This window comes from Lottia gigantea (genome assembly GCF_000327385.1).
Source record: "Lottia gigantea unplaced genomic scaffold LOTGIsca_25, whole genome shotgun sequence".
Taxonomy (NCBI): domain Eukaryota; kingdom Metazoa; phylum Mollusca; class Gastropoda; family Lottiidae; genus Lottia; species Lottia gigantea.
The window spans coordinates 3,105,718-3,130,698 of record NW_008708752.1 but is presented as its reverse complement, the minus strand read 5'-3'; the positions used below and the strand labels follow the sequence as shown (position 1 = coordinate 3,130,698).

The 24,981-nt window shown below is 32.5% G+C and overlaps 3 protein-coding genes across 3 annotated transcripts; all 3 read right to left on the bottom strand.

Moving 5' to 3' along the window:
* Positions 1-6,349: 6,349 nt before the first annotated feature.
* Positions 6,350-7,681, bottom strand: LOTGIDRAFT_160694 (hypothetical protein; the record flags this gene model as incomplete). The annotated part of the gene is made up of 2 exons (XM_009055781.1): positions 6,350-7,479; positions 7,675-7,681. 2 exons carry the CDS (start codon positions 7,679-7,681, stop codon positions 6,350-6,352), a joined length of 1,137 nt encoding a protein of 378 aa, XP_009054029.1.
* Positions 7,682-12,259: 4,578 nt separating this feature from the next.
* On the bottom strand, positions 12,260-12,771 carry LOTGIDRAFT_117176 (hypothetical protein; the record flags this gene model as incomplete). Its single annotated transcript, XM_009055780.1, has 2 exons — positions 12,260-12,410; positions 12,596-12,771. Coding segments are annotated over 2 exons (327 nt in total), but the record flags the coding sequence as incomplete, so codon positions are not given.
* A 9,645-nt stretch (positions 12,772-22,416) lies between these two features.
* On the bottom strand, positions 22,417-23,229 carry LOTGIDRAFT_116986 (hypothetical protein; the record flags this gene model as incomplete). The annotated part of the gene is made up of 2 exons (XM_009055779.1): positions 22,417-22,600; positions 23,066-23,229. Coding segments are annotated over 2 exons (348 nt in total), but the record flags the coding sequence as incomplete, so codon positions are not given.
* Positions 23,230-24,981: the final 1,752 nt, after the last annotated feature.

The window sequence follows — 24,981 nt, the reverse complement described above, 5'->3', positions numbered from 1 at the left end:
TGTTTTTTTTTTTTTTTGTTTTTTTTTTTTTACTTTTCTTTTTATGTTTTTTTTTTTACAAAGATCTATCATCATATACACAGCTTGTACATTGTTATGACATAAATCACTTCACGGTTTGTCTAAGACCCTTATTTACTGCCATTCATGTAGTTATTTCACTGCTTTTTTTCATGTTTCTTTTTATGTTTTTTAATCAGATGTACATTTCAAAGTCCCTTGTTTGGAATTATTATGGAATTGTCTATTACCATTTTGTCTATCAATTTCTAAATAGGTTTATATATCAAAATAATTAAAAACACTCCATTAATGTTATCATCATCTATTTTATTATTATTATTATTATTATAATTATTATTATTATTGATATTATTGATATTAAAATGCTTTACTATATTTATTGTGATCAAAATACCAAATTAACTAATAATGTTGTTTATGTTTTTGTAAATATTGTATAAATTCTAAAAAGAATTCTGTAATAAAGTTTATATGTGCTACTTTTGTATGTTTCTTCTTATTGTAGTTAGAATATGCTATTTATGTGTGGCAGCCACTTTCCCATATGATCAAAGTATAAATAGGGCAAATTGAAATAAGATTGATATAGAAATCCGGAATTAGTTTGCGTTTTTCTCAAATGGCAACTAGAATGAATAATTCACAGAAAAATATGAAACAAAAACAAAATAAGAATGAATTTAGATATTCCGAGATTTGACCCAAAGTTATTTCCTGTATTGTAATCTTGTTTATTGTGCTGTGTAGAACGAGATATTGGCTACCAACAATGCAAAGAGCAACACCTTCAAATCCCCAGAATAGGCCAAAATCGACAATAACATTTTCTCGCTTAATTTGATTTGGGGGGCCGAGGGAAGTCCAAAATTTGAATCAAAGTTGTTTCCTTCATTTGGCGACAAACTAGAGACTGTATCTCTCCTTTTTTTTTTGCACAAAAAAATGTTAGTTTTTTTGTGCAAAAAAAAAGAGAGATACAGTACCCTGATTTATGGTGTCATGTAAAACCAGATATCTGCATAAAATGTCAATTTTTAAGAAATAGAATATCAATTGTAAAGAAAAATTGTTTTGAAATAACATGTTAGATATACATTTTATAGGAGAAAGATATTTGAGTATCAAATGTTGAAAAAGAAATGTTTTACAATGCTTGCTTAATGTCAAACCATATAATGAAGGGTAATAAAATCGAAGAAAAAACGAGTAACAACGCAGAGTAAGAATATGACTTCCAGAACAAAAAAGGTTACTTTCTTACCTTTATATTTAGATACAATAAGAGGTATGCTTCCTTTTCACTTTCTCTTCTGACTTTTGCATCTTCGTAGATTATGATTATTTGTTCATCTGGAGCAAATATATCGCTATAACCCTATCGCTAGGGATTCAAATATTCAATCAAACATATGTATATGTAATCAATTACAAGATTCATCCATCGGACAGTATGTTTATAAATGTGACTGAGTAGCCCAATACTATCTCTTTAAATTTGTCGGCAACACTACTTTAACATTGTTCTAATAACATCCTGTCGATGTCTTTGATGTATTGGATCAGATCTATTTATAGAATCATTGAGTTCCGTTTTAGTGTCATGAGGTAAAATGTAGTCAGATCTGTCTGCATCAGTGAGAGAGTTACGACGGGAAAAGTAAAGTGTCAGTGTATGCACTGTGTTTTCCTTGTTTTGGTTTCCTTGGTTAACTCTGGGATATTTTTAGGTGAGATCTTTTCAATTTTTAAAGTTTTTATATTTATCATTAATTTTCTCATAGCTTTTGATATACGAATCAAAGTTTGCCTGTAAAGTTGATTCATTCCATAAATATCTCGTGAATATATATTTTTGAATTGATTTACCATACAAAGAATTACAATAATTTCATGCAATTACTACCAACAATATTATCTTCTCTTTTATATTGATTTCTTATTTCTCTCAAAATTAAAATGTAATCTCTATATAGTGGAGTTTGAAAATTGCCTTCAAAAACCTGATTTTAGTGCCTATTTCCTTTTTACCTTCTTTGTTCGTAAAAGTAATTTTATCTTAAGCTGGTATGGTGTGGAAGAACATGTTTTGAGGATATTCAAACCAGACTTTTAGAATAGCAGTTTTGGTCTAAATTTCTTTTTTAATTTCTTTTCTTCTTCTGGTAGAAACGGTCTAGCACTTTCTGCTTTTGGATATTCACTGTGTAAATCTGACATAGCAGAAGCATACAAACCGTTGGCATCAAATGCCATTAGTTTAGAAATGTCTCGTTTATATTTTTTCAAGTTTTGAAGTAACCTCTGTTTTATCTTTATTTCTTTTACTATACTCTTTGAATAAATCAATTATGTTATCACTGTTGCGTTTTGTATATTCCTTCATTACGTTACAAATTTTATCTGTCGAAAATGATTTTCTATTTGCCGAAAACTCTTCCTCCTATAATAGATTGTGTGATAAAATATCTTATAAAAGGGTGCGTATGTGAGTAAACTTTTCCTATATTCTGTTTTTCGGTATGTTTCGAAAAAGGTTTGTCCTTTCGTCATTTATTCGTTATGATACAAATGATACCAACCTTTTAAAGATAGAGATGGAATACAACTTCTTTCTTTCATAACTTTGTGTCTTAAAGCGCGTCTTAAAGATTCCCAATTATTTTCGGTATATTTAGCAATATCTACATCCATGATCTTTCTGAAATTCATTGGTAGATTAGATGAATTCCCAATGCCACCAAACTAGATTTTTCATGTTGATAGGAACATATGAAATTAATATTGTGTAGATAATTAGAGTTACCTGTTATTTTTTTCTGTCTCTTTCATTTTTTCTGTAAAAGTACGATCCAGTCATCAAAACCGCTACCGCTATGAAAAAGCAAAGTTAATCTTTTTCTATCATATTGACTTAAATATTGAAACATTTGATCTATACAATCTTTACCCACAAATATTTCTACTATATTCATTAGAAGATTATAAAAATTTTCGGGAATATTATCGATAGGATTTAATTCTGGAAAGTTCTGTATCGTTTCAAACTGTTTTCTTAGTTTTTCCAAATAAATTAACGTACAGGGAAAAGGAATTGCTTTGTGCGTTTCACTTTCTGTAGATGTTTCACAATCCCAAGCGAACAAAAAATCATTAATCATACTTGAAATCACGTTTGGTGATAAACTATAAGATGGAAATTGTTTAATATCTAAAATAGGGCTCCCATAAATTTTTCCATTACGTATTATTTTTTCTTTATCTGATATAATTATTTCACGTTTAAAAATAAAAAATTCTACAGATATTTACGATATTTCTTCTTTTGAATCATCGATCTTGTTTAGATGATCTGAAAATTTCATAGGAAAAATAATTTCAATTAGATCTTTTCCTCGGAGAGAAAATGATTCTATTTTTAAATTTCGTTATTAATCGTAGTTATCTGTTGTTGAATAACACTATCATCCATTGTTTGCTGTTGAATATAGGTTTTAATCTCGCTATCATCAATATTTTGTATTTGTTGTTGAATATAGGTTTTAATTTCACTATCATCAATATTTTGTATTTGTTGTTTAATATTTGTTAGTTCTTTTTGTAATTCAGAGTCAAATTTAGTTTCTAGGGCAGTTAATTCCTGTTGAAATGTATCCTCATTTTTACCTGGAGCAGCAATGTTATATATTAATTGTTGAACATGTATTTTTTGTTTTGCGATCATATCACCTTGAAGTGTGTCTCCAATTTGATCCACAAAATAAGGTTTTGCTTTCTTTATCCATGCTGTAGTGTTTGTTTTTTAGTATCTAAAGGTAAAAAAACCTAAACCAAACTTATTCGCCATTGTTATTAAGTTAATTTCTTCAAACTATTTTCCTAAACTCAACTGATATAAAACCCAAAGTGAAAGTTGTCCACAAAACCTTTGAACTGGTATTTGAACTTGAAATGTAGAACATTTAAGTGGTTGATTAGTCAATTTCATTAGCTCTTCAGTTGGTTATTTTAAGAGTCTTTGTATAAAGCAGGGGAAAAGCAGCGGGACATTTGGGCGATTTTCGGAAATTAGCTAAAATGTCTAAAAATGGCTGACATCGAAATCTCTAAGAATTGCCCAATTCAAAAAAACACATAGAATCAAAATCAGAAACACTGGACAATTTGTGAAACCCTACATATGCGAGGTAAATTAATTCAGAGAAAGAAAAGTCCCCTTTGACCCAATTACAACTTGTCCAGGCCAAAAATTCAGGGCTGGAAAATGTTGCAATAAAGATCTTTTGGTTAATTATTTTTGTTTTTAGGGTTGGAGAAACAATCTAGTGGTGGACGTTGAAGAGGCATTTGCGTCAAGGCGTACAACTCGTGCCTAGAGACTGGGTAATTTCAACAGGTAGTGTGTAATCCGAAGATCGAAAATCGCAGACCTGTATAATCCGAAGATCGCAGACCCCAACAAGAATCCGCAGACACCTTATACTATATTCGGCAGACCCAACTAGAATTGAAACCTGGACCTTCAGGTTAGCGAGCAATGTACCTTTCATCTATTTTGAACCCTTCTCATTCCCAATAGCCAAGGATGTCAACCCACAAAGCTTCATGAAGCATACTATGACAGACTTCCATATCGCTTATTATACAATACACACCTCTGGGTGTCTAGATGACCTCGTCTCCAAGTCTAATTTGATTCAGAAAAGCAGGACGTAAAACTCCATTCATTTCATTCAAGTGTGAAAATTAAAAAAAACTGAAGCTTTTGACGAGGATCTGTGGAATATAGTATATGGGGTCTGCGGATTCTAGTTGGGTCTGCGGAATATAGTATAGGAGGTCTGTGGATTCTAGTTGGGGTCTGTGGGTTCTAAACAAGCATTGCTGAACAAATCATTGTCCCGCCGATTAGTCTGTGTCTGTATGGGTACTTTGATGACTTCGATAATGTATTTTTTTAAATAAAGCGCGGAAGCCAAAGGTCTAAGTTCAATCAAATGGAATTTGAATTTTATAATGGCGTGGTCATTTAGTGACGTAGCTAATCCGCGATTCGGTCACGTTCTATACCCCTTGATTGTGTATGAACGGTTGGTTGGTGGCTATTGCAGTCAAGGTATTGTAATAGCTTGACAGTGTGAAGATGATAACGGATCTTCTCTATTAAACAAATGAAGAAAGCTAGACAGAAAAAAATACGATTCTGTTTTTAGAAATTAAAACGTAGCCCTTGGCCAACCGCTTATAAAATGTTAACACAACATGTTACAGTATAAAAAAGGAAAGAAAATACTTTGTACATTCATTTTTAAAGTTAAATCTAAGAGGTTTTGTAGACAGGATTTTAGCCCTGTATGTGTTCTTTAAATCTTTTAAACCACGCCTATTTCCTAATCGACAACAATATCTGTATTTTCCAGAAAACTGTGATGATGCAACTATCTTCAGTATCATTTGACTTGAATTGTGGTTGAATCCTTAGTAATAAGTAACACGCAGCCTAAGCTTATCAGCACTTAATTTTTGATAAAAAAAACGGTAATGGCTGGAGCCGGCGGTAAAACCGAAAACCCTATTGTATCGGTTATGATGTTATCGGTTACAGGTTGTCAAGATTTCGGTTAACCAATCCTCATAGCCGACGATTTCGTAAATTACCGTCTGTTACCGAACGTTTCCACGTTTTACAGACAATAAAGTCAAGATCTTTCAAGTCATTCACGGGATATGTTACACACAACTTGTCGACTTGTTGCTTGGTACAACTAAAACATTTTTACCGACAATCACACTCTTACAGAAACCAGTGCATGTTCCTTTTTCCATTGATAATCTGCAAATTCATACAAAATGACGTCTAATGCCAAAATAATAATAGAACTACTGTTGAATTATATTTACCAGGTTTATTTATGTTAAAAAATAAACTTACAGGAAAACCCGATCCAAAGAAGGCTTTAGAAATGTCAGTTTTATGTGAGATCCTCCCCGAAGGAATGTGAGAAGAATCGAATCAGAATCGTATATGTTTCTTCTTATTTATAGGTATAGTTTTACGTCTCATTTAAATTTTGCACCTGACAAGGGGAAATGTTTCTCATGATGATGTGCAACATTCGGCAATGATCGGCGGTTTCCGATGAATCTGACTCGTTAATGAATGGTGAATTTCGCTGCGTTTTCTTGGGTGAGACTCTTCGGCAGCATTTCGTTTTCTTACATTTGTGTAGTATGTTTAGTAAAAAGACTATAGCATATTATTGGAGTCACTATAGTAAATATCACTTTCAACACACGAAAGGATACCAGTGTTGTGTGAATTCATGTTTTATGAAGAGGGTGTTACTTCGTTCGTTTCTTGGTCTGAGAGGACGGAAATAGATGTTGTTTTCTTACTCGAATCAACGTACACGTTCTGTTTCTTGACTTTCCCACAACAGGGAAACATTTCACAATACATATCCCTAAACTTGGAATTTGTGGCAACATAGATCACAAAATTGATAGAGGAATTCAACACTTCAAGCCACAAACTGACAATCAAGGCCATGGTGTAGCCATTATTTCTGAAGAAGGGAAAGTTATACTCTGGATCCAAATTTTGAATGAGGAATACTGTTGTCCCAGGAGCAGAACTAATGAAAAACACTACAGATACCATGATCAGAGTTCTGGTTATCTTCAACTCCTTTGACGAAATCATTGATTCGCTTCCTGTTTTAAGATGTTTTCGTTGTCTGGCATGGTGCCACAGACCGGCTATGATTATCAGGTTGGCTAAACTCACAATAAAGATAGGCATATATCTCAAAATCGTCATATTGGCGTTGTATAAATTGGTAAACAGTATCCGATCTTTGCCCAAATCGGTGAGCACCAAAGTCACTTTATAATCTGTTGAGTTAGGAAAATAAACATGTGCGGCTTCGTATTCAAATATCTGGGTAACCATAATCGTTGCTGGTATAAAGTAACTCAAGAAAATACACACTAATGTTACCTTCTTTGTCCAGATCATCTTCACCTTTAAAGGCATGGTAACAGCTATCAGGCGTTCTAAAGTGATGCACACTGTCAGCATGGCCGAGATGCGACCCCAGACGTGGTATAGATATGCTCCAAAATATGGGAAGGCATCGTTGATGAGGTTATTCCATTCTTGTTTATAAAAATAAGTCATTATATGTGAGAAACTATGACAAAATGTGGCCAACAAATGCATTGCATCGGTAATGGACAATGCCAATAAAATAAGATTTTGAGTCGTTCTCATGGTTTTTCTAATCAATATTAAGAAAGAGCTGATATTACCACCAATTCCAAACAAAGCTGTCAAAGGATTCAGAACTACATAGAAGGCGAATCTCGCATCGTCCAGTTGTTTCTCTGTTAACACAAAATACCCTTCTGGATAAAATTGAAAAGCTGGTGCAGCTGACTGCGTTATGTTTTGTGTATCTAAAATTAAAGATTTTTTAAGATAAGGTCTCTTATAGATTAAGATTAAGCATAAACCACTTAAAAGGTAAAAGGAAATGAATAGATTTAAAGAATTAAACTGTCTTGCATTCAGATGTCTGTCTTGTCAAAACATCTTTTAAAACGAGTTTCGAAACAGCCTCCAAAGGGGCGCACATTGTAAAATGTGTCTACCATACATCTGGACGTAGATATAGATAAGATAAATATAAGACTTTGGATCATACGTTTATGTCTGTATACTTTATGACTATTGGCAATAATGTATGAGAGAGAGGCAGGAGCATTCTTATATATACATGGGCTTCATGCGTGCGTTCATGTATTTGCCAATCAAGTCGTATAAATTAAATAAATTAAATGAATCAAATGAATCAAATGAATAGATGAATGAATAAATAAAAAAAATAAATAAATGAATAAAAAAATAAAAAAATAAAAAAATGAAATGAATAATTAAGTACATGTATTCGCAAATTCGAAAATTATAAATATACATATATTTACCGTTCATAATGATAAAATTAGCTCCAAGTTTTTGTGTCTTGTTGTGGTTTTCTTATCAAATGAAGATGGTTCAGCTCTGTACCGTCTTTACCGAAACCTCTCAAAAAATCAATAATTGACAGAATACTTTAAAAACTATTTTTCACGATTTTGAGATGAATTGATTTTATGTAGGTTATAACTTGGGTTTATTTTTCTCTCATACTTAACCAACTGTCGAGAAACACTCTTACACCTGCTTACATGTGATTATATGGCAATAAAATTGCTTGAATAATTTTCGTACCTGAGCTTATCAAATCGAATCTTCTATTGATTTGTAAAACGTATTAAAACAATGTGACTTCAAGGCAATTCCGTTAATCAAAATCTCTAAAAGTTGTATAGTAGTGGACTCCTCCAACGAAAAGTACAATCGGGTTTTTCGAAAAAAATAAGCATCTTCTACCCGCCACTACTATAGGTTAAAATTATGAGACAAAATCAGATCAATTTATGCCTGACCAAACAAATCAAATAACAAACCAAGTGTGTAACGGTAATTTTCTGTAAGTTACGAAGTTCGTAATTACTTTGGGCAGATGAGATAATCTTCGGCGAATCCATTAAAAATGTTATTTATGGCGAATGAGACTTTTTAGTAAAATATTATCCTTTCAGAATATTTCAAACTGATTTTAGTATTCATAAATCTCATTAGTCGGTGCACTTAAATATTAATATTAAACACTATATAATTAGGCAGTATATCTCTGACAATTAATAATCTAAATTTACAAAGAGACGTAAATACTGTCAAAATATCGATCAAGGATTGGTAAAATATGCTTGTTTCGACTTATTCTTGACCAAACGTTTTGATATTGATCCTTCTTTAATTATCCGTAATCATGTACCACTTGATTGAGGTATAATTATGAAAGATTATTTCAGGTGACCAGCCGTGTGCAATTCCGATCTTGGCTATATAATATAAGGCCTATATTAAAGAAGTTCTGAATACATCAAGGGCACAATAATGTCTTGTAGTTACGGTACCAGCCCCCAGGTGATTTGGGGTACAAAATATGGGTCAGATTGACTCAACTGTCGGGGTTGTGATTCAAAATGCGGCAGCTCTATGGAAGTTTTGTGTCAATTTTCACCTCGGAATTACTCAGCACTGGCTGAATGTAAAACACTTTGTTGATTTTGATTTTTCCAAGGTTATTGGTCGTGATTGAAGTATTATTTTTATAAGAAATCCATTAAAATACTGTTTGATTGCTTTCTCTTCAGTATAATTCATTTAGTCACCAGTCATTTTTTCACACTAATTATACATTTTATTGAAAACAAGTAATGAGAGGCCGTGTATTATGAAATTAAAAGGGCGTTCAATGATGTCATTGTTTTTTATAATTATTGATATTTGACAAATTTTTAACAATTGATGAACATTGTCTTTAATACTCGGCATTATCTGATTGTTTCCGCAAATGTGAATATATCTCGTCGATGGTTTGCTTTGTTGTGTTTGAATAGGAATAGTTAAGAAGGTTTTTGTATGCACTGCATCTGGAATACCTCAATCTAAATAAAATTAGATAAATTAGATTAGATCAATTATCAGATCAAATTTTAGTTTTGGCTAATCAAGTTAATTTGGATTCGCATTTCTTAAAAATTCAAAATTTTCAACTATTCAATTTGATTTGATTCGCAAATCGTCGTTATAAATTACAATTTTGCCTAGTCAGAGGAAATATTGGATCGCAAAAGGGATCATTTGGAATAGCTAAATGCTATGAGATACCGTGTAAATTGATACCTGACACTTTTATGCTATTTGAAGGAGTATATTTCAATATTATTACATTTTTACAATTAGAAATTTCATATATCCACAAAATATTGTAATTTTGGGCCATATACGAAAATGCATTCATAATAGTTCCTTCCAATCGAACGTTCATTATCGCATATATAATCCATAAAAAATTGTTGGAATTGTTTTTCCATAATTGGTTCTCGAATACTTTGTCAAGGTTTTTTAAGAATAATGTAGTGCAATAATCGGGTGTGACTATATATGTAATTCATGTGATATAAAAACTTTTGCTTTGCTTCTTGGAAAACTATTCTTTTTTACAAAGGAGAATTGGATTGGATGTGAATGGTGGGATAACTTTGCAAATCGACAAACTGATCACAGAAGCAAAATAAAATGAATGGAGTTTTATGTCCATGCGGTGTAAAATTTTGCCAGGACTTTTTCGATTTCCAAGAAGACCGAAGTTGCTATAAATTCTTATTTATGACACAGGCTGTACTTAGTGCAGTAGTCTAGGTTTATGGACACGATTTATTTCATTTAATATTATAGATGATTCTGCAACCATATTGACAATTTATTTATTTCTATGGATTCATTCTGAACAGTTCCAACCGCATATGAAGAATCTTTACAAGATAGCTAGTTTAATAATTTACCGACATCTTTACAAGCGACACTGTCTTTTCTTGAAATATAGCCGATTAAGCCTTTACCAATGAGAACACTCGGAACACGTTTTGACATTATTGATACCATATTTGTAAGACAATATTCTGTAATCTTAATGGAATATCATAAAAATTATCTAAAACTTTCACCTGGTTCACTTAATAGCTCTCAATTATGATTTAGTGCTTTTGCTTCTTAACATTGAACAATGTGAAAGCTTTTATTCCATATTCAAGATGTCATATTTCAATCAATATATTTGATATTACCGCCATTATTATGATCACTCATTTACCAAGAAGAAATCTATTCAAGTCTTTGAATGGAATTTAGCTGTGTCTATAAATCTATTCAACATTAAAATTAAAACGTTCACTTGGCATCATAATGTGGCTAACAGTGGCCGACTCTCTGCATGGCCAAAACAAGGCGTACGATTTCATCAGGTGCTTCGCGGCATATATTGCCAACAGTTGAATGGAAGACAGTAATTGGATTCAATTAATCCATATTTAATTAATAAATTGACACTTGTATTTTTTAAAAGAAAAAGTTTATTTAAATAAATCTTATGTACAGTACATATTTTTTACACATTTATAGGTTAGTATATAGTCTTGATCTGAACATAAAGAAAAAAAATTGAACATTTGTTTTGTACAGTAGAGAGAAATGATAATGATAAGATAGGTGGGAGATAGAGAAGTAGAGAATATGGCGAGAAAATGTAGGGTGAAAAAAGTGTGAGCCTAATTTTGTGTTGAATTCGTAAGCTACTTGAAATAAATATACAGTGCCAAAGACAATTTTAATAAGGTTTTGCATCTCTGAAATCCATCCCTTGTACAGTTTCGTACTTGTAACACCAACCAAACCAACTGAAAAATAATTAACAATAATTACAATTAACATAACCGCTAAATTTGGATTTTCAATCTAGAAACTGCACTTAAGTAGAAAATAACCTTAAAAATTGAACGCTATGTCTATTCATAATAACTTTTCACAACAAATGACAATAAGAATTTCGAAAGTGATATTTTACGCCCAGTGGCGGCGTCAGTGAGGGTACAACGGGGGTGGGGAATTTGCACCTCTATAAAATGGTTTGCACCTGCATTTATACCACCACTTTATTTTTTAACAAATTCAAAGATAGGATTTTAATATGTTTTTGCCCCAAAATATGTGTCAGAATGCCCCAAATCATTTTAAGGCAATTTTTCGAAACTGTTCTTGGGAGAACCCTCTTAGCTCTATGATGCAACCATTACACCTCCACATTTCATATTGAGCCCCGATTGAGTCAGTGGCGCCGCCACTGTTTACGTCAATGTTTTTCTTGGCATAATTGCAATGGATATTGTTTCTGATATTGCTGAGGTCGAGGGTTAATGCTGGGGTCTAAACTTCCCCAAGGCAAGAAATAATTTGATTCCACGGTCAGTGCTTTCGAAAGTCGTTCGTTCGGTGTCGGCTTTCAACCTGTATAGACAACCCTTGCTGCTGAGTATGGTGATTGGACGGTTTTCTTTTCATGAGGAGGGTAACAACAATGTTCGCGATGATGATGATGATGATGATAATGAGAGTAATGAAAAGCTGCGGATGAAGATTGTGCTTATGATGATAGTGATGATTAGGCTGGTGATTAGTGATAATTATGAAGATGATGTTGATGATGAGGATGATAATTGTGCTACGGATGTTGATGTCGATAAGGATGTTGATGAGATGAGGATCAAGTTGACGAAAAAGATTGGAAAATTACCTTCTATCAACACATATTTTCTTAGAAGTTTGGTGAATGCATTCTATGCCCAGAAGATTAAAAAACATTGATCCAACGCTATCAGCAGTTTCATTCTGTACGTTTTTCAAACAGGCATGGAAACTGTCGTCGCATGTGCAAATTTTTCTGTAAAAATAAGAATGTGACATAAAGTACCATTGTCGTGAAGAAAAAAATTCACATACCAGATTTATAACAAGATCATGGTTATAATCAAAACAATTTCTGCAACTGAATATTAAACTAATCCATTACATTTAATCGAAAACGGCACGAACATCTAGATTGTGATAATCGAGAAAAACACTTACTTATACCAAATTGCATAATTGGTTAAACCATACGCAGTGGCAAAAGGAGCAATAGTTGGACCTGCACAAGTATCATGTGACCGACAACATTTATCAGTTTCAACTTGTTCTCCCAAATCATCAAAATTAGCTGCTGAATTTCCAGTTCCGCACCATTTTGTCCCTGAATTAAGATATTAAAGAGGTTTTCCGTCTTATTTCCAAAGACCGTGAAACGTCTGTGCGAATGAAAATTAAAATTGTACTGGTTAAAATATGTACTTATACAATGCTCGTCTCAAAATATCACCGAGGGGTTATGAGTTAAATGGTTGTTCTTTAACCTTTGTGTCGGGGGTATCAATAACCGACATAAAGCGACTTTTAAGAGAATTGTGACTACTTTAATTTACACGAATTTTTATATCGTTCTCTATCATTGCACACGTCTATTTTACTGGTTGCCACAAGAGTCTGTTTATGGTTATCAGAGGACTCGTAAAAGTGGAAGAAAGCACAGTTTAATTTTTTACCTGGATAAATAATAAATCTTTTTTTTCTTTTTAAAACTTGATGATGTTGTCCCGTAGAAACATTTCTATTCATTTCTTCACATGTTTGAATATGTTTTTCCATTTCACCAGCGCTGACTATTTGAACGCCGACAGAAGTACTTATAATTAGTTCATGGATATATTGCCTGAAATGAAATTTATAAAATTAGACATTTGGGCAATAACCATGGCAGGGGCCTATTATGACCATCTTGGCATGGGGGTCTAAGTTTTACCGACGAACATGCATACGAAATCCATCGTTTTAGTGATGGTTATGATGTTATCGGTAAACTGTTCGTCTACCAAATAACTAGTCGACAAGTTGTGTGTAACATTTCCCAATGACTTTAATGATGCATTCTCGCCACAATTTCTAACTCGTTGATTGTACATTGTGACATCACTCAAAATTCTTCAATTTGTTGATATCACTACATTTGAGTAAATTTGCCTGTTGGTTGGTCACAATAACTGTATGTGTTAATGATGTTACTATATATAAAATGAAATTGTATATCTTACCTGTCTCCATGAACAAAACACCACGTAACATTATCAACAACTTCAAATTCTACAGCCCGCTGTAAATCAAAGTAAAACGTGGATTTGGTTGTTGGTGTGCCTGAAATAGATTATACAATCATTAGTTGAAAGGCAATGATTTGGGGCTTGAATATATGTAAAAGTTTTCAGAACTAGAACTTCACGAAAATGGTATAATCCCCTCAAATATATAATACCTCAAACTAAAAATTTCACTTTCTTTCTTATAATATCATATCTTTTCAATAAATGGCGGATATTATCTTTCAAACCCGTATTGATTTGAAATTGTGGACATACATTGATTTATAAGCTCACATTTCAAAGGTGAGCTGTTAACACATTAACTGATTAGCTCGTTAAATATTTCCTCTGTCTGAGAATAAGGTACTCGAAATATACAACATCAATATCTCAAATAAACATAAAATATATACAATGTATCTTATAGTATATAATACTTATTCAAAATATACAATATCAATATCTCAAATAAACATAAAATATATACAATGTATCTTATAGTATATAATACTTATTCAAAATATACAATATCAATATCTCAAATAAACAAAAAATATACAATGTATCTTATAGCATATTATACTTACTCAAAATATACAATATCAATATCTCAAATAAACATAAAATATACAATGTATCTTATAGTATATTATACTTACTCAAAATATACAATATCAATATCTCAAATAAACATAAAATATACAATGTATCTTATAGTATATTATACTTACTCAAAATATACAATATCAATATCTCAAATAAACATAAAATATACAATATCAATATCTCAAATAAACATAAAATATACAATTTATCTTATAGTATATTATACTTACTCAAAATATACAACATCAATATCTCAAATAAACAAAAAATATACAATGTATCTTATAGTAAATTATACTAACTCAAAATATACAATATCAATATCTCAAATAAACATAAAATATACAATATCAATATCTCAAATAAACATAAAATATACAATTTATCTTATAGTATATTATACTTATTCAAAATATACAATATCAATATCTCAAATAAACATAAAATATACAATGTATCTTATAGTATATTATACTTACTCAAAATATAAAATATCAATATCTCAAATAAATATAAAATATACAATGTATCTTATAGCAAATTATACTAACTCAAAATATACAATATCAATATCTTGTAGTGTATGTTATACTTTCTCAAAATATGCAATATCAATATCTTATAGTATATTATACTTATTCAAAATATACAATATGAATATCACATAGTCTAATATACTTATTCAAAATATACAATATCAATATCTTATTATAATTCATATAAAAATATTCATATATTACAACATAACATTAGACTGGTTTTCTTGTAGAAGGTTGGCTTGGGGGGAGTAAATGTGTATATTGTAGACAATACCTAGAATAAAACATAAACTCAAACAAAATACGATAACTTGAAACATTTTGAATTTAAACCGGCTAACTGTAAGGCTATTTAGATTAATTCTAAAGGTGAGACTGGATGAGAATGTATAAAATCTGCTAATCTGTTCTCTGGGAGTGGAAGTACATCATTTTTGTTGATTGAAAGTGAGATATAGTGAGATAATCTCAACTTCATCTTGAACGGTATTTAAACTGCTATAGGCAGTACGTTTTATGTACTTTGTTAAAATATCATAACCTTTCTTTAAGATTCGACTTATTAATTCGAGGAAGAGATTCGATATGGTTGAGGACTGCGTTCGTGCGTATTATTTCCCTGCATGAACCATATGTAGTTTAGAATGACAAATCTTTTAATATATACTTTTTAACAACTATACATGTTGCCCTGTAAAAGTAGCGTATCTTTTTTTAAGTTTTTGTTTTTAAGTTTATGTGAACTGGAATATCATAAAATTAATTAAGGATCTTAAATTGACTTGAATTGTATAGATACCTTTATAATTATTATTTAACTATTCGAAATTTTCGAACAGTCCAAAACTACATGTATTGGTTGACTATTCGCCAACATCCTTAGAGGGACAGCTGTGCCATTTCGCCAATCAGTAATACTGTTCACAGTCTACCGTCGAAAATTAAAAAGAGGATTTTTTCAACACTGCCATATAGAAAAGACATCTATAGAAATAGGAGGAGAAATTCCAAGGTATTTTTGAAGGAATTATGAGATTTTCATACATTTCCAGTACTTCTGAATCCTCTTGACCCAAAATTGCACAACCGTCCCTTCAAAAATCTTGTTTCTTGTACTTTGCATGTTTTTTTTCTATTTTTACAGATTACACCGAAAAGATAAAGAGCAAAATGTTACTTTTATTTTTCTCGTATGTATCTGATTTTGAAAATAAAGTTAACAATGTATAGCTTACCTGACGCAAGACAAAAAGTTAAACACAGAATACTGGCGATTAGATACATCTTGATATGTTTCCTTGAACTGACTGAGTATCCTGTAGTTATGCATCATACGAGGATTTGATACCTTATTTATATAATATTGAGTTCCGGTCCCATGGTTTTTAATTATCTATATATATAATGTCTATATTAGGAATGTTGTTCAGATCCGATAATGTTAATTATTGTCTTACGCATTCAAGCCCAAAACATAAATTAAAAAAATTACGGAAGCTAAAATAGGACCACCTTTTTTGAAAGATTAAATAGATATCCGACAATCGACAACTAGCCTCAAAAGAGATTACAGACCTGCTATCAACATTTTCATTGGTTGAGGGATCAATTTCAACCAAGCGGATTCATTATAACTTTTCAAAATATTTCTTTCAAGGGCGTATTTAGGAGGCATGTTCATGGAAACAATACCCGTAACAATTCATAAAATCAAAAGAAAATGTCAAGTTTTGTTTTTTCAAGTTTATCCTATATGCAGGATAATGTTTCATGTCATTCAGTTAAGTCACTTACAGTAACGAACGTCATTGTTCAGTACAAATTTTGAATGCGGAAATGAATTGTCAATTTGACAACATCTCCCCATCGTGGTAAAACCCATCACTTTCGTAAATTATTCCGGGGGCGACTCATATGTAGGATACATTAAATCCGACATTCCAATGACGTCGTTGATTATTCTAACCATTCAAAACCATATTTACATATTTAGTTGGTCTTAAAGAGATCGTAAAGAGGTAATTTAAACTTTTTCAGGCGCACAGATCAATTTGTACCATTCCAATTTTCCACCATTCCAATTTTCCACCAGATTTAATAAATAAATGCTTGAAGACATCACTAATTCGAGAAGGGCCTTTTTGCGATTAGTGACGTCATCAAGCACTGATTTTTTTTTGGTGAAATTGAAGGAACCACAGACTTCGGACTGAAAATTGGAAAGATGCAAATTGATTTATCGATATGCAAATAAATTTATCGATATCCCCGATACACATAATATATTTTAGAAAAGCTCTATACAATCCCTTTAAGAAGGTTAATGCTAATTCGAAAATGCAATGTGGGTATCCCTGATTACCACACAAGTGAAAATAACGCCTTTACTTAAAGATTTATGTGATAAGTTGAATTTATTTTATACCTTGTAAATGTTTCAAATTCAATTAACGAAAGACTGTTGTACAAACGTAATAACTGCATATCTTAAGGTTCGGTAGTTTCAAGCGTTACGAAGTAGAATTAAGAAGAAAAAAAATAATAATACGATATGATTAAAGGGATTGTAAAGAGGTTTTTTATAATTAAGATGGTACAAATTGTAATTTGAAAATGCAGCAATTTGTAGAAGAATCCTCCTTAGTATCCCTGTTTGAATTTTTTTTAACACGGAGCCTTAAAAAGGTAAAATAAAATGCATTCTTGATCCTCCGTAATAGATATTTATGAAAACAGATTGTGATCTCTATAAAATGACAACTGTCACTAAGTTCATCATGTTTATTATGTGTTTGAGTGACAAGTAATGTGATCCTGTCCCCGATAACACCAAGTCATGTGTGACGTCATATATGACAATTATAAAGACGGACATATAGTATTTACCGTTTTTTATTGTTTAGAAATTGGTGCTTATATAGGACAACAACAATTTCGTATCTGCAATTTCGTTTGCTTGAGATTATAAGGCATGCTTGAAGAGTGAAAAAATAAAGAGTATCGAAGCGGCTTATGACAACTACTATCCATTTGGGTCGAATTTTGTAATAATTGTCATGGAAAAGTTAACTGTTTGAATATAATGTCCATGGGGTTAATGACCAGAAATTAATCTCAATGATATATTTATATCTGATGACACCCGAATTAAAACAAATATTGGCATGCCATTTTTGACAGATATGAATTACCTGAGAGCATGTTAAAGTGACAGGTTTATTATTCGTTTGACCTAAGTCTGAAAAACAGGATATTTTTTAGCTAAGCCGGTCACAAATAGTGTTCACAGCTCACTGAAATTTGAGCCTTCAAACCCCTGTCTAGAATTAATCGCGTTAGAATATAAAGGAAAACATAGAAAGATTGAGGTATTTTTAAAGGAATTATGTGATTTTCATACATTTCTAATACTTCTGAAAACTTTTTTAGTTATATATTTATAGTTATACATTCAAAGCCAAATCAACCCCCGAATGGCGAACTTTTCCCTTAAGTGATATACTTTTTGATTATAATTCTATCGACACACAAGATAAATCCGTTTGTGCGTGTTGTTCGGCTTTTGTCGGATTGTCGATCATGACCCATGGATTTTTATTTATGGAATGGTACAAGTAAATTTTCTGTTTGTGATTCAAGATTAAACATGATTTGTCTCTATTCCTTTTTACAAATCAAAGCCAAAGATCTGACCTGCTGGTCCGAGCTACGTTATTAATTGGTTATCAAATGGTGGTCATGGGTTCTAATATCGGTCGTCGTTTGAAAGTGAAAGTCTGGTTACGTTGAATGAATCATCTTCCTCGTTATTCAAGTTTACCCAGATGGATATGGATACGAATAATCCGGAATGATCAATGCCGAGGGTTTTGGTCAATTACCAGCCGGTAGATAGGATCTCGTTATTATCTTCGTAAATAAATGATGTTTTTTGTTAATGAACCTGCAAAATATGTACCAACTGTACTGCACATAAATTCTTGGCCCAAGATATCTTGGCTTATTCAAGTCACATGTTTCGCAAATATGAGATTAGTGAATGTCCACCCAATACAGTTCTTGTAATTACATACAGTTTAACAAATATGATCCATTGATTATAAATAAGAAATTTACACCCCCCTCGTCCTTGTTTCTGGCTGAATTGTTAGCATATAAAACCATCCCACGAATCAATATCTACTCATATATTTGAAACTATGGCTCCCACGCGTAAAAAAAATTGCGTGTCGGCTACAGTAAATAAATGCATTAATTTATGAAATGAAAAAAGAGAAATTAATCAATATCATACTATACATTTATTATTCGTGATTGGCCATTGGTATGTATTACTCTATTGTCAAGGAAAGTCCAACTTAAAGAAGATAGACGAGATTTAATGCGGTGGCATATTCACAATGTCAAGCTTTTACGAGATTCGCCTTAACTGGATTGTAAAAAGGATTTCAATTTTTTTTTTTATGTGTTTCAGATCAATGATAAAATCAAATTGTACCATCAGACGTATGTGGTTCCTGTAATTCCACTAAGAGATTGATAACGTCGCGAAGGGCCTTATTGAGATATGACATATTTCCTGATTAGTGGCTACACCAAATATTTAACCTTACCGTAAGACGAAATTCGTTATGCCTTCAAGGAACTAACATTCAAAATGCCTTTGTTTTTTTAAATTTCTACCCAAATTTTTAAGATAAACTGGATAACTGGATAAATTATATAAATTGGAATAATAAGTTTAGGTGATCCAGAGAGCAAATTAATTTTGAGAATATGAACAAGCTATATAGGCTAAACAGATACTAATGTAATATAGTGTAAAGGTTTATAATTTTCAGCACAGCTATAATGGTTTACCCCTTTTATCCATTGATGAGCTTTCAATCTCATCACTTTGAACTTTACTATCTTTTTGTTAAGTCTTAAGTTTTCAAACAGAAAAGACTATGACACAGCCATCTTATATTTTAAATGCATTGCATATAATTCAAGTTCAAGTTTATTTGGGTATTTGAAGTAAAAGTTTAGTATTTTAGTTATTGCATATATATGCTAAAAATATAGTTTTTGATATGAGTATTTCTAGGTTTATTAAAGGGTTATTCCGCTATTTTGTAAAAACTTTTCATTATCAAAAACGTCGTAAATTATACCTGAAAATATTTCTAAAATATGCTATTTATATCTATGTATCTGAGAGTACTAATTGTTTATTAAGCAGTTAGAACTAGTTTTGGTGCTTGGCTTTATAATGGCTCGACATTGAATAGTTAAAAGCTTTAGAATACGTAAGAGACATAATTTCTCTACATTTAGGCGTTTATTTTACTTATATCCGTACTGTAGTTTGATAACAACCTCCAAAAAGCATAACGAACTTAAAAACCATGCGTAATTTTGAGCTCTGAGCCCACCCGATAACACTAAATTTCGAATCACTTTAAACTTCCCGGTCATACCTATAGAAACACATCTACAACTCGAAAGCTACTGGATCGATCAACTACAGGCTTTGATGCCAACATCCAACACAATAACTAGATAACCCCCTTTGTAACGACCTTGATTCTACAGCTACCAATGTATAATAGTCAAATGCCATTTTTTAAAAACAAATTTCCCCATGTAGATTTTCTCTTTCACGGTTATAGACTTGAACCATTGAACAATGCTCATTTATCCTAAAAGTAGATATTTCTTCATATAAATGTATCATGTTATATCAATAGATTAATCAATTTCTAAGTTAGATTTCGGGGAATATTTATTTCAGGACTGGTGTCATTGCTATATACAGTATACTATATGTTAGAATACGTGTATGTCTGTGTGTGTATCGTTTCAACTAAAATCATACTAATGACCAACTAATTTTCACATAATTAATAAGCTTATGTATTGCTGTGTGACCTAGGCCAGTGCTTTCATTGAGATTCTTCTCAATACACTCTGACAGTTAATTTGCACCTCACTTTAATATCAATCTTTATTCGTGACCTAGGCCAGTGCTCTTGAGACTGTGTTCTCATCAATAACAAAATTCTTTAAGGTTTGGAATTCCCGAGTGGAGAAAGTGCAACGTTGTTTCGACAAACAGAAACTCAATTCGATATTACTGTGCCAAGAAGGCGCTTTAACGTAAATCACGTGTGCTTATTCGCACGTGACTAAGATAAACTCAAAGATTAAAGGGATTGTAAAGAGGTTTTCTAAATTTAAATGTGTGTCGAGGACACTGATCGGATCAATTTGAAACATTTCAATTTTCAATCAGACGTCTGAGGTTCCTGCAATTCCACTTAAACTAAGTGTTTGACGTCATCAAACACTTAGTTTTATTGGAATTGCATTTAGATACCTCTTTACAATCCCTTTAAGTTGTCAGTTTTGACATAAGTAGAACTTTCGATTAACTTGATTTCACCTGTATATCGAACAACTGAAGTAGATATGATCTCTGTATGTTGATTTGTGTTGACTTACAAGTGTCAATATGAACAGGATCAAACACAATTTGTGATTGAAAATCAGGTGGACAAATATTGATTTTACCAGCATTTATTTCATTTCATTTAAAGGCATACTACCTCTTAGGATTATCAAAAAATTAAAATTTTTATACTAAAGTTATGTGTATAAAATATCATTAACATCCCAATGTTTGCAAATACAGAAACCACATAAGAAAAAGTTGGTATTAAATTATCTGGGTCGTTTTTTGTTATTGTTATTGTATTTCGTATGTATGCGTGCTTTGATCGGATATTGGCTTTCAACATGAAATTTGTGGATTTAATATGGTGTAGCAGCAATATACTCCATTTCTACTTCTGTTTTATACTGGTAACAAGCTCCATACCATCTACAATACAAATAATTATATTTGAACTATGAATTATCTGTAACCTTAAGATGATTGCCATTCCATAGGCTGATATAATATTTAACTGCATTTTTCCAAGAATTTATCGATTTTGGCGCCAGTTTTGTCGTTCATCTGGACGTCAACGTTCAGGATAAGTAGTTGGTGTATCGGGGACGCTGATAGCACCATTTAAATTTCAGCCAGACGTCTAAAAAAGTGTTTGATGACGTCACTTATCGCAGAGTATGCCTTAGCATATAAGGCCCTTTGATATTAGTGACGTCATCGAAAACCTAGTTTTTTTGCAGGAACCACGTATGTCTGATTTAAAATTGGAATGTTGCTAATTAATGCTATCAGTGTTGCTGATACACATTAAAAATTAGAAAACCTTTTTACAATCCATTCAAATTCTATACTGAAGTAACGAATGGTGTTCTCATACATAACATGCAAAGAAGATAGACATGGAAGACCCCCAATTGAAGATACACTCATAATTCAAATTTGGTACGGCTTCCGAACTGACTGGGGGATATATTTTGTACAGTCGTTTAACCAAAGAAGAAGAAAGAAGAAACCAAATTTCTTTACTATCCAATGCTGGGGAATATTCGTCGCTCGGCATTTGAATGCTGTAAAGGACAAAATGTGGGAAAATGTTGCTCCTCTGGAAGATACCAAAATAATTATATATACCTATATCTAAAAGAAAACACAATTATTATCATACCTTCGTTTAGCGCATGTTCGAACTGTCTTTCCCGTCTCTTGAATACAATCTACTTTGAGAACATTGAAAAACACAGACCCAACACTATCGGCAGTCTCTTCGCCTTCAACTTTCTTCAAACAACTGTAAAACTCACCATCACAAGAACAGTGACCTCTGTAAGACAATGATAGTTGATTAGAATTAGATTAGAATTTGTGTTTATACATTTCCTGCTGTTTTCTAAATTTAATACATGCACATCGGATTTGAAAGGCCACAGCCTTAAAGGAATTGTAAAGAAGTTTTCATAAAGTTTGATGTGTATCGGGGACACTGATATTATCACTTAGTACCACTCGAAGCTTTCCATGAAATACGACACTAGCCAAAGGATTTTCATCAGTGTGTTATTTTTGGTGGTTCAGGTGAAAAAAGCCATTAAGTACTAACTGAAAAATGTCGTAATTGTTAGGAACAACCAATCGGCAACGTGTGCCTAAATCAGTATGCTGGTCATTTCAGACTAGGGGTTTTCGGCAGCAAATTATTGATATCCAAAGATTAATGCTACTTGCAGCCGAGGACCCCAGGCCAAGTGCTGTGAGGTTACTGGAGGTGGTAGATAAAATATTGACTTACTTGTACCAAAATGCAAAATTAGTCAAACCATACTGTGAGGACAAGGGAGCTATGGATGGAGCTGCACAATTATCATGAGCCCTACAACATTTATCAGTTTCAACTTGTTCTCCTAAGTCATCGAAATTTGCTGCTGTATTTCCAGTTCCGCACCATTTTGTACCTATAATACATATGTCAGTTCCTATTCTAACCTGTGTGAATATGAGTCATTGATAATAAAGTACACATAGGTTATACAAGTATGCCGCTCAGTATGCGCATAATTGCACTAACCTGTTACTGTTATTATATCAGTAAAAAAATATTGAAGCTGAAAACAAGTTATATCAAATGTGTAAATACGTTGGTCCCTTTAGGACATATTTAATGTAAAATATAAAGAATAGAAATTAAAAATCTGACACATGCGGACGGGGAGACGAAAATGAAATGAAATTAATTTTACGTTCTACCTTTCTGCAGATGATCGGGCTAACGAGGACAGACAACCAGTAATGTGCAATGAAGAACATTTTGGCAGGACAGCTGCATTCTAGTATGTTTGGGTTACCATCTAGTGATCTGTTTATTGTCTCATCTGAACCACTTTCTTCCATGACAGCCCCTGCGATCTGCATCATTGACAGTTTAGCGAGCAAGAGTCTAACACACTGAACCACTGTGGTTCCACCTATTAGACTAGCCAATCCTAACATCCTTACCTGGGTAAACTACAAACCGCTTCTTTCTAACAATATTTTGATGATGTTCTTCAGCTGATACATTTTTGTTCTGCTCTTGGCATTCCAGCATCTTTGAGTTCATTTCCTCAGAGGTGAGAATATGCACGGGGATTGAAGGATTCTCCATTATCTGTTGTATATAATCTCTGAAATTAGAACAAGAGAGTTTGCTACTCTCGAACATCTTAAATTCCAGTCTAGGAGCAATTCTGAACGCTGCCAAGAAGTACTACTAATAGCCCTGTCACCCCGGACTGCGACAATTAGCGATATTACAGAGACATGAAATGGATTATTCGCGGTCAAACTTGAAAATTAGAGAAAAAGTTGTATTCTATTTAGTCATTTTGATGGAAGAATGTTATGGAATGAATACAATGTTTTATTGTTTTTCTGCTTCAGATAGCCTTTTGAACACATTTCCACCGTGTGCCACTTTTGAATTTGTTCCATAAGAAAATCCCCAAGGGTGCCAAAGTGGAATCCGGCTGAAAGGTGTTCTGAAGCAGAGAAAAAAATAGAACATTGTATGTACTCCAAAACAGCGCTCTGCCACTGGACTAACTGCGCTTTAATTTTATACCTATACCGCTCTTCTTGTAAGTGCTGTCCAACAGATTGCCGAACATTGGCATTTATTTTGTTCACAATAAACGCCCTAATTCGGCGAAAAGTAGCGACAATTGGACGATGTCTGGCGTGTCCAACATACCACGATTATGGCGAACTTATGACGCTCAGGGCCAATTTTCCATCGCAGTTGCAGCGCAGTAGAAACGCCTTTCTAGTGTGACGGGGCCATTAGGTCATTATAATCATTTATCTTAGGTTTAATTTAGGTTTTTCACAATTTCATGAAGTTAACATTGTCTGGTTGCAGGCCGTAAAGATATGGAATACAACATATCGATGTCCAAGTGTAAATCGTGGCATGTTGGATCGCGATAAATCGATATCGGTACTAATGGAACCGCAGACCTCAAGTTAACGTCTAAGATGAGTCACCTGACTCCCTCAAATGTCTTGTCTGCGGTCAGAACACTGTCCAATCATCCATAGGCATTAATCTTGCTCAAATAATCTGTACGAACTTTTACACCCAGTCCAATACTATCTTGACAATTACATAATATAACGAACCCCAAGGACCAAGACTGGACCACTAGGTATCTGGCTAATTTCAAAATACAT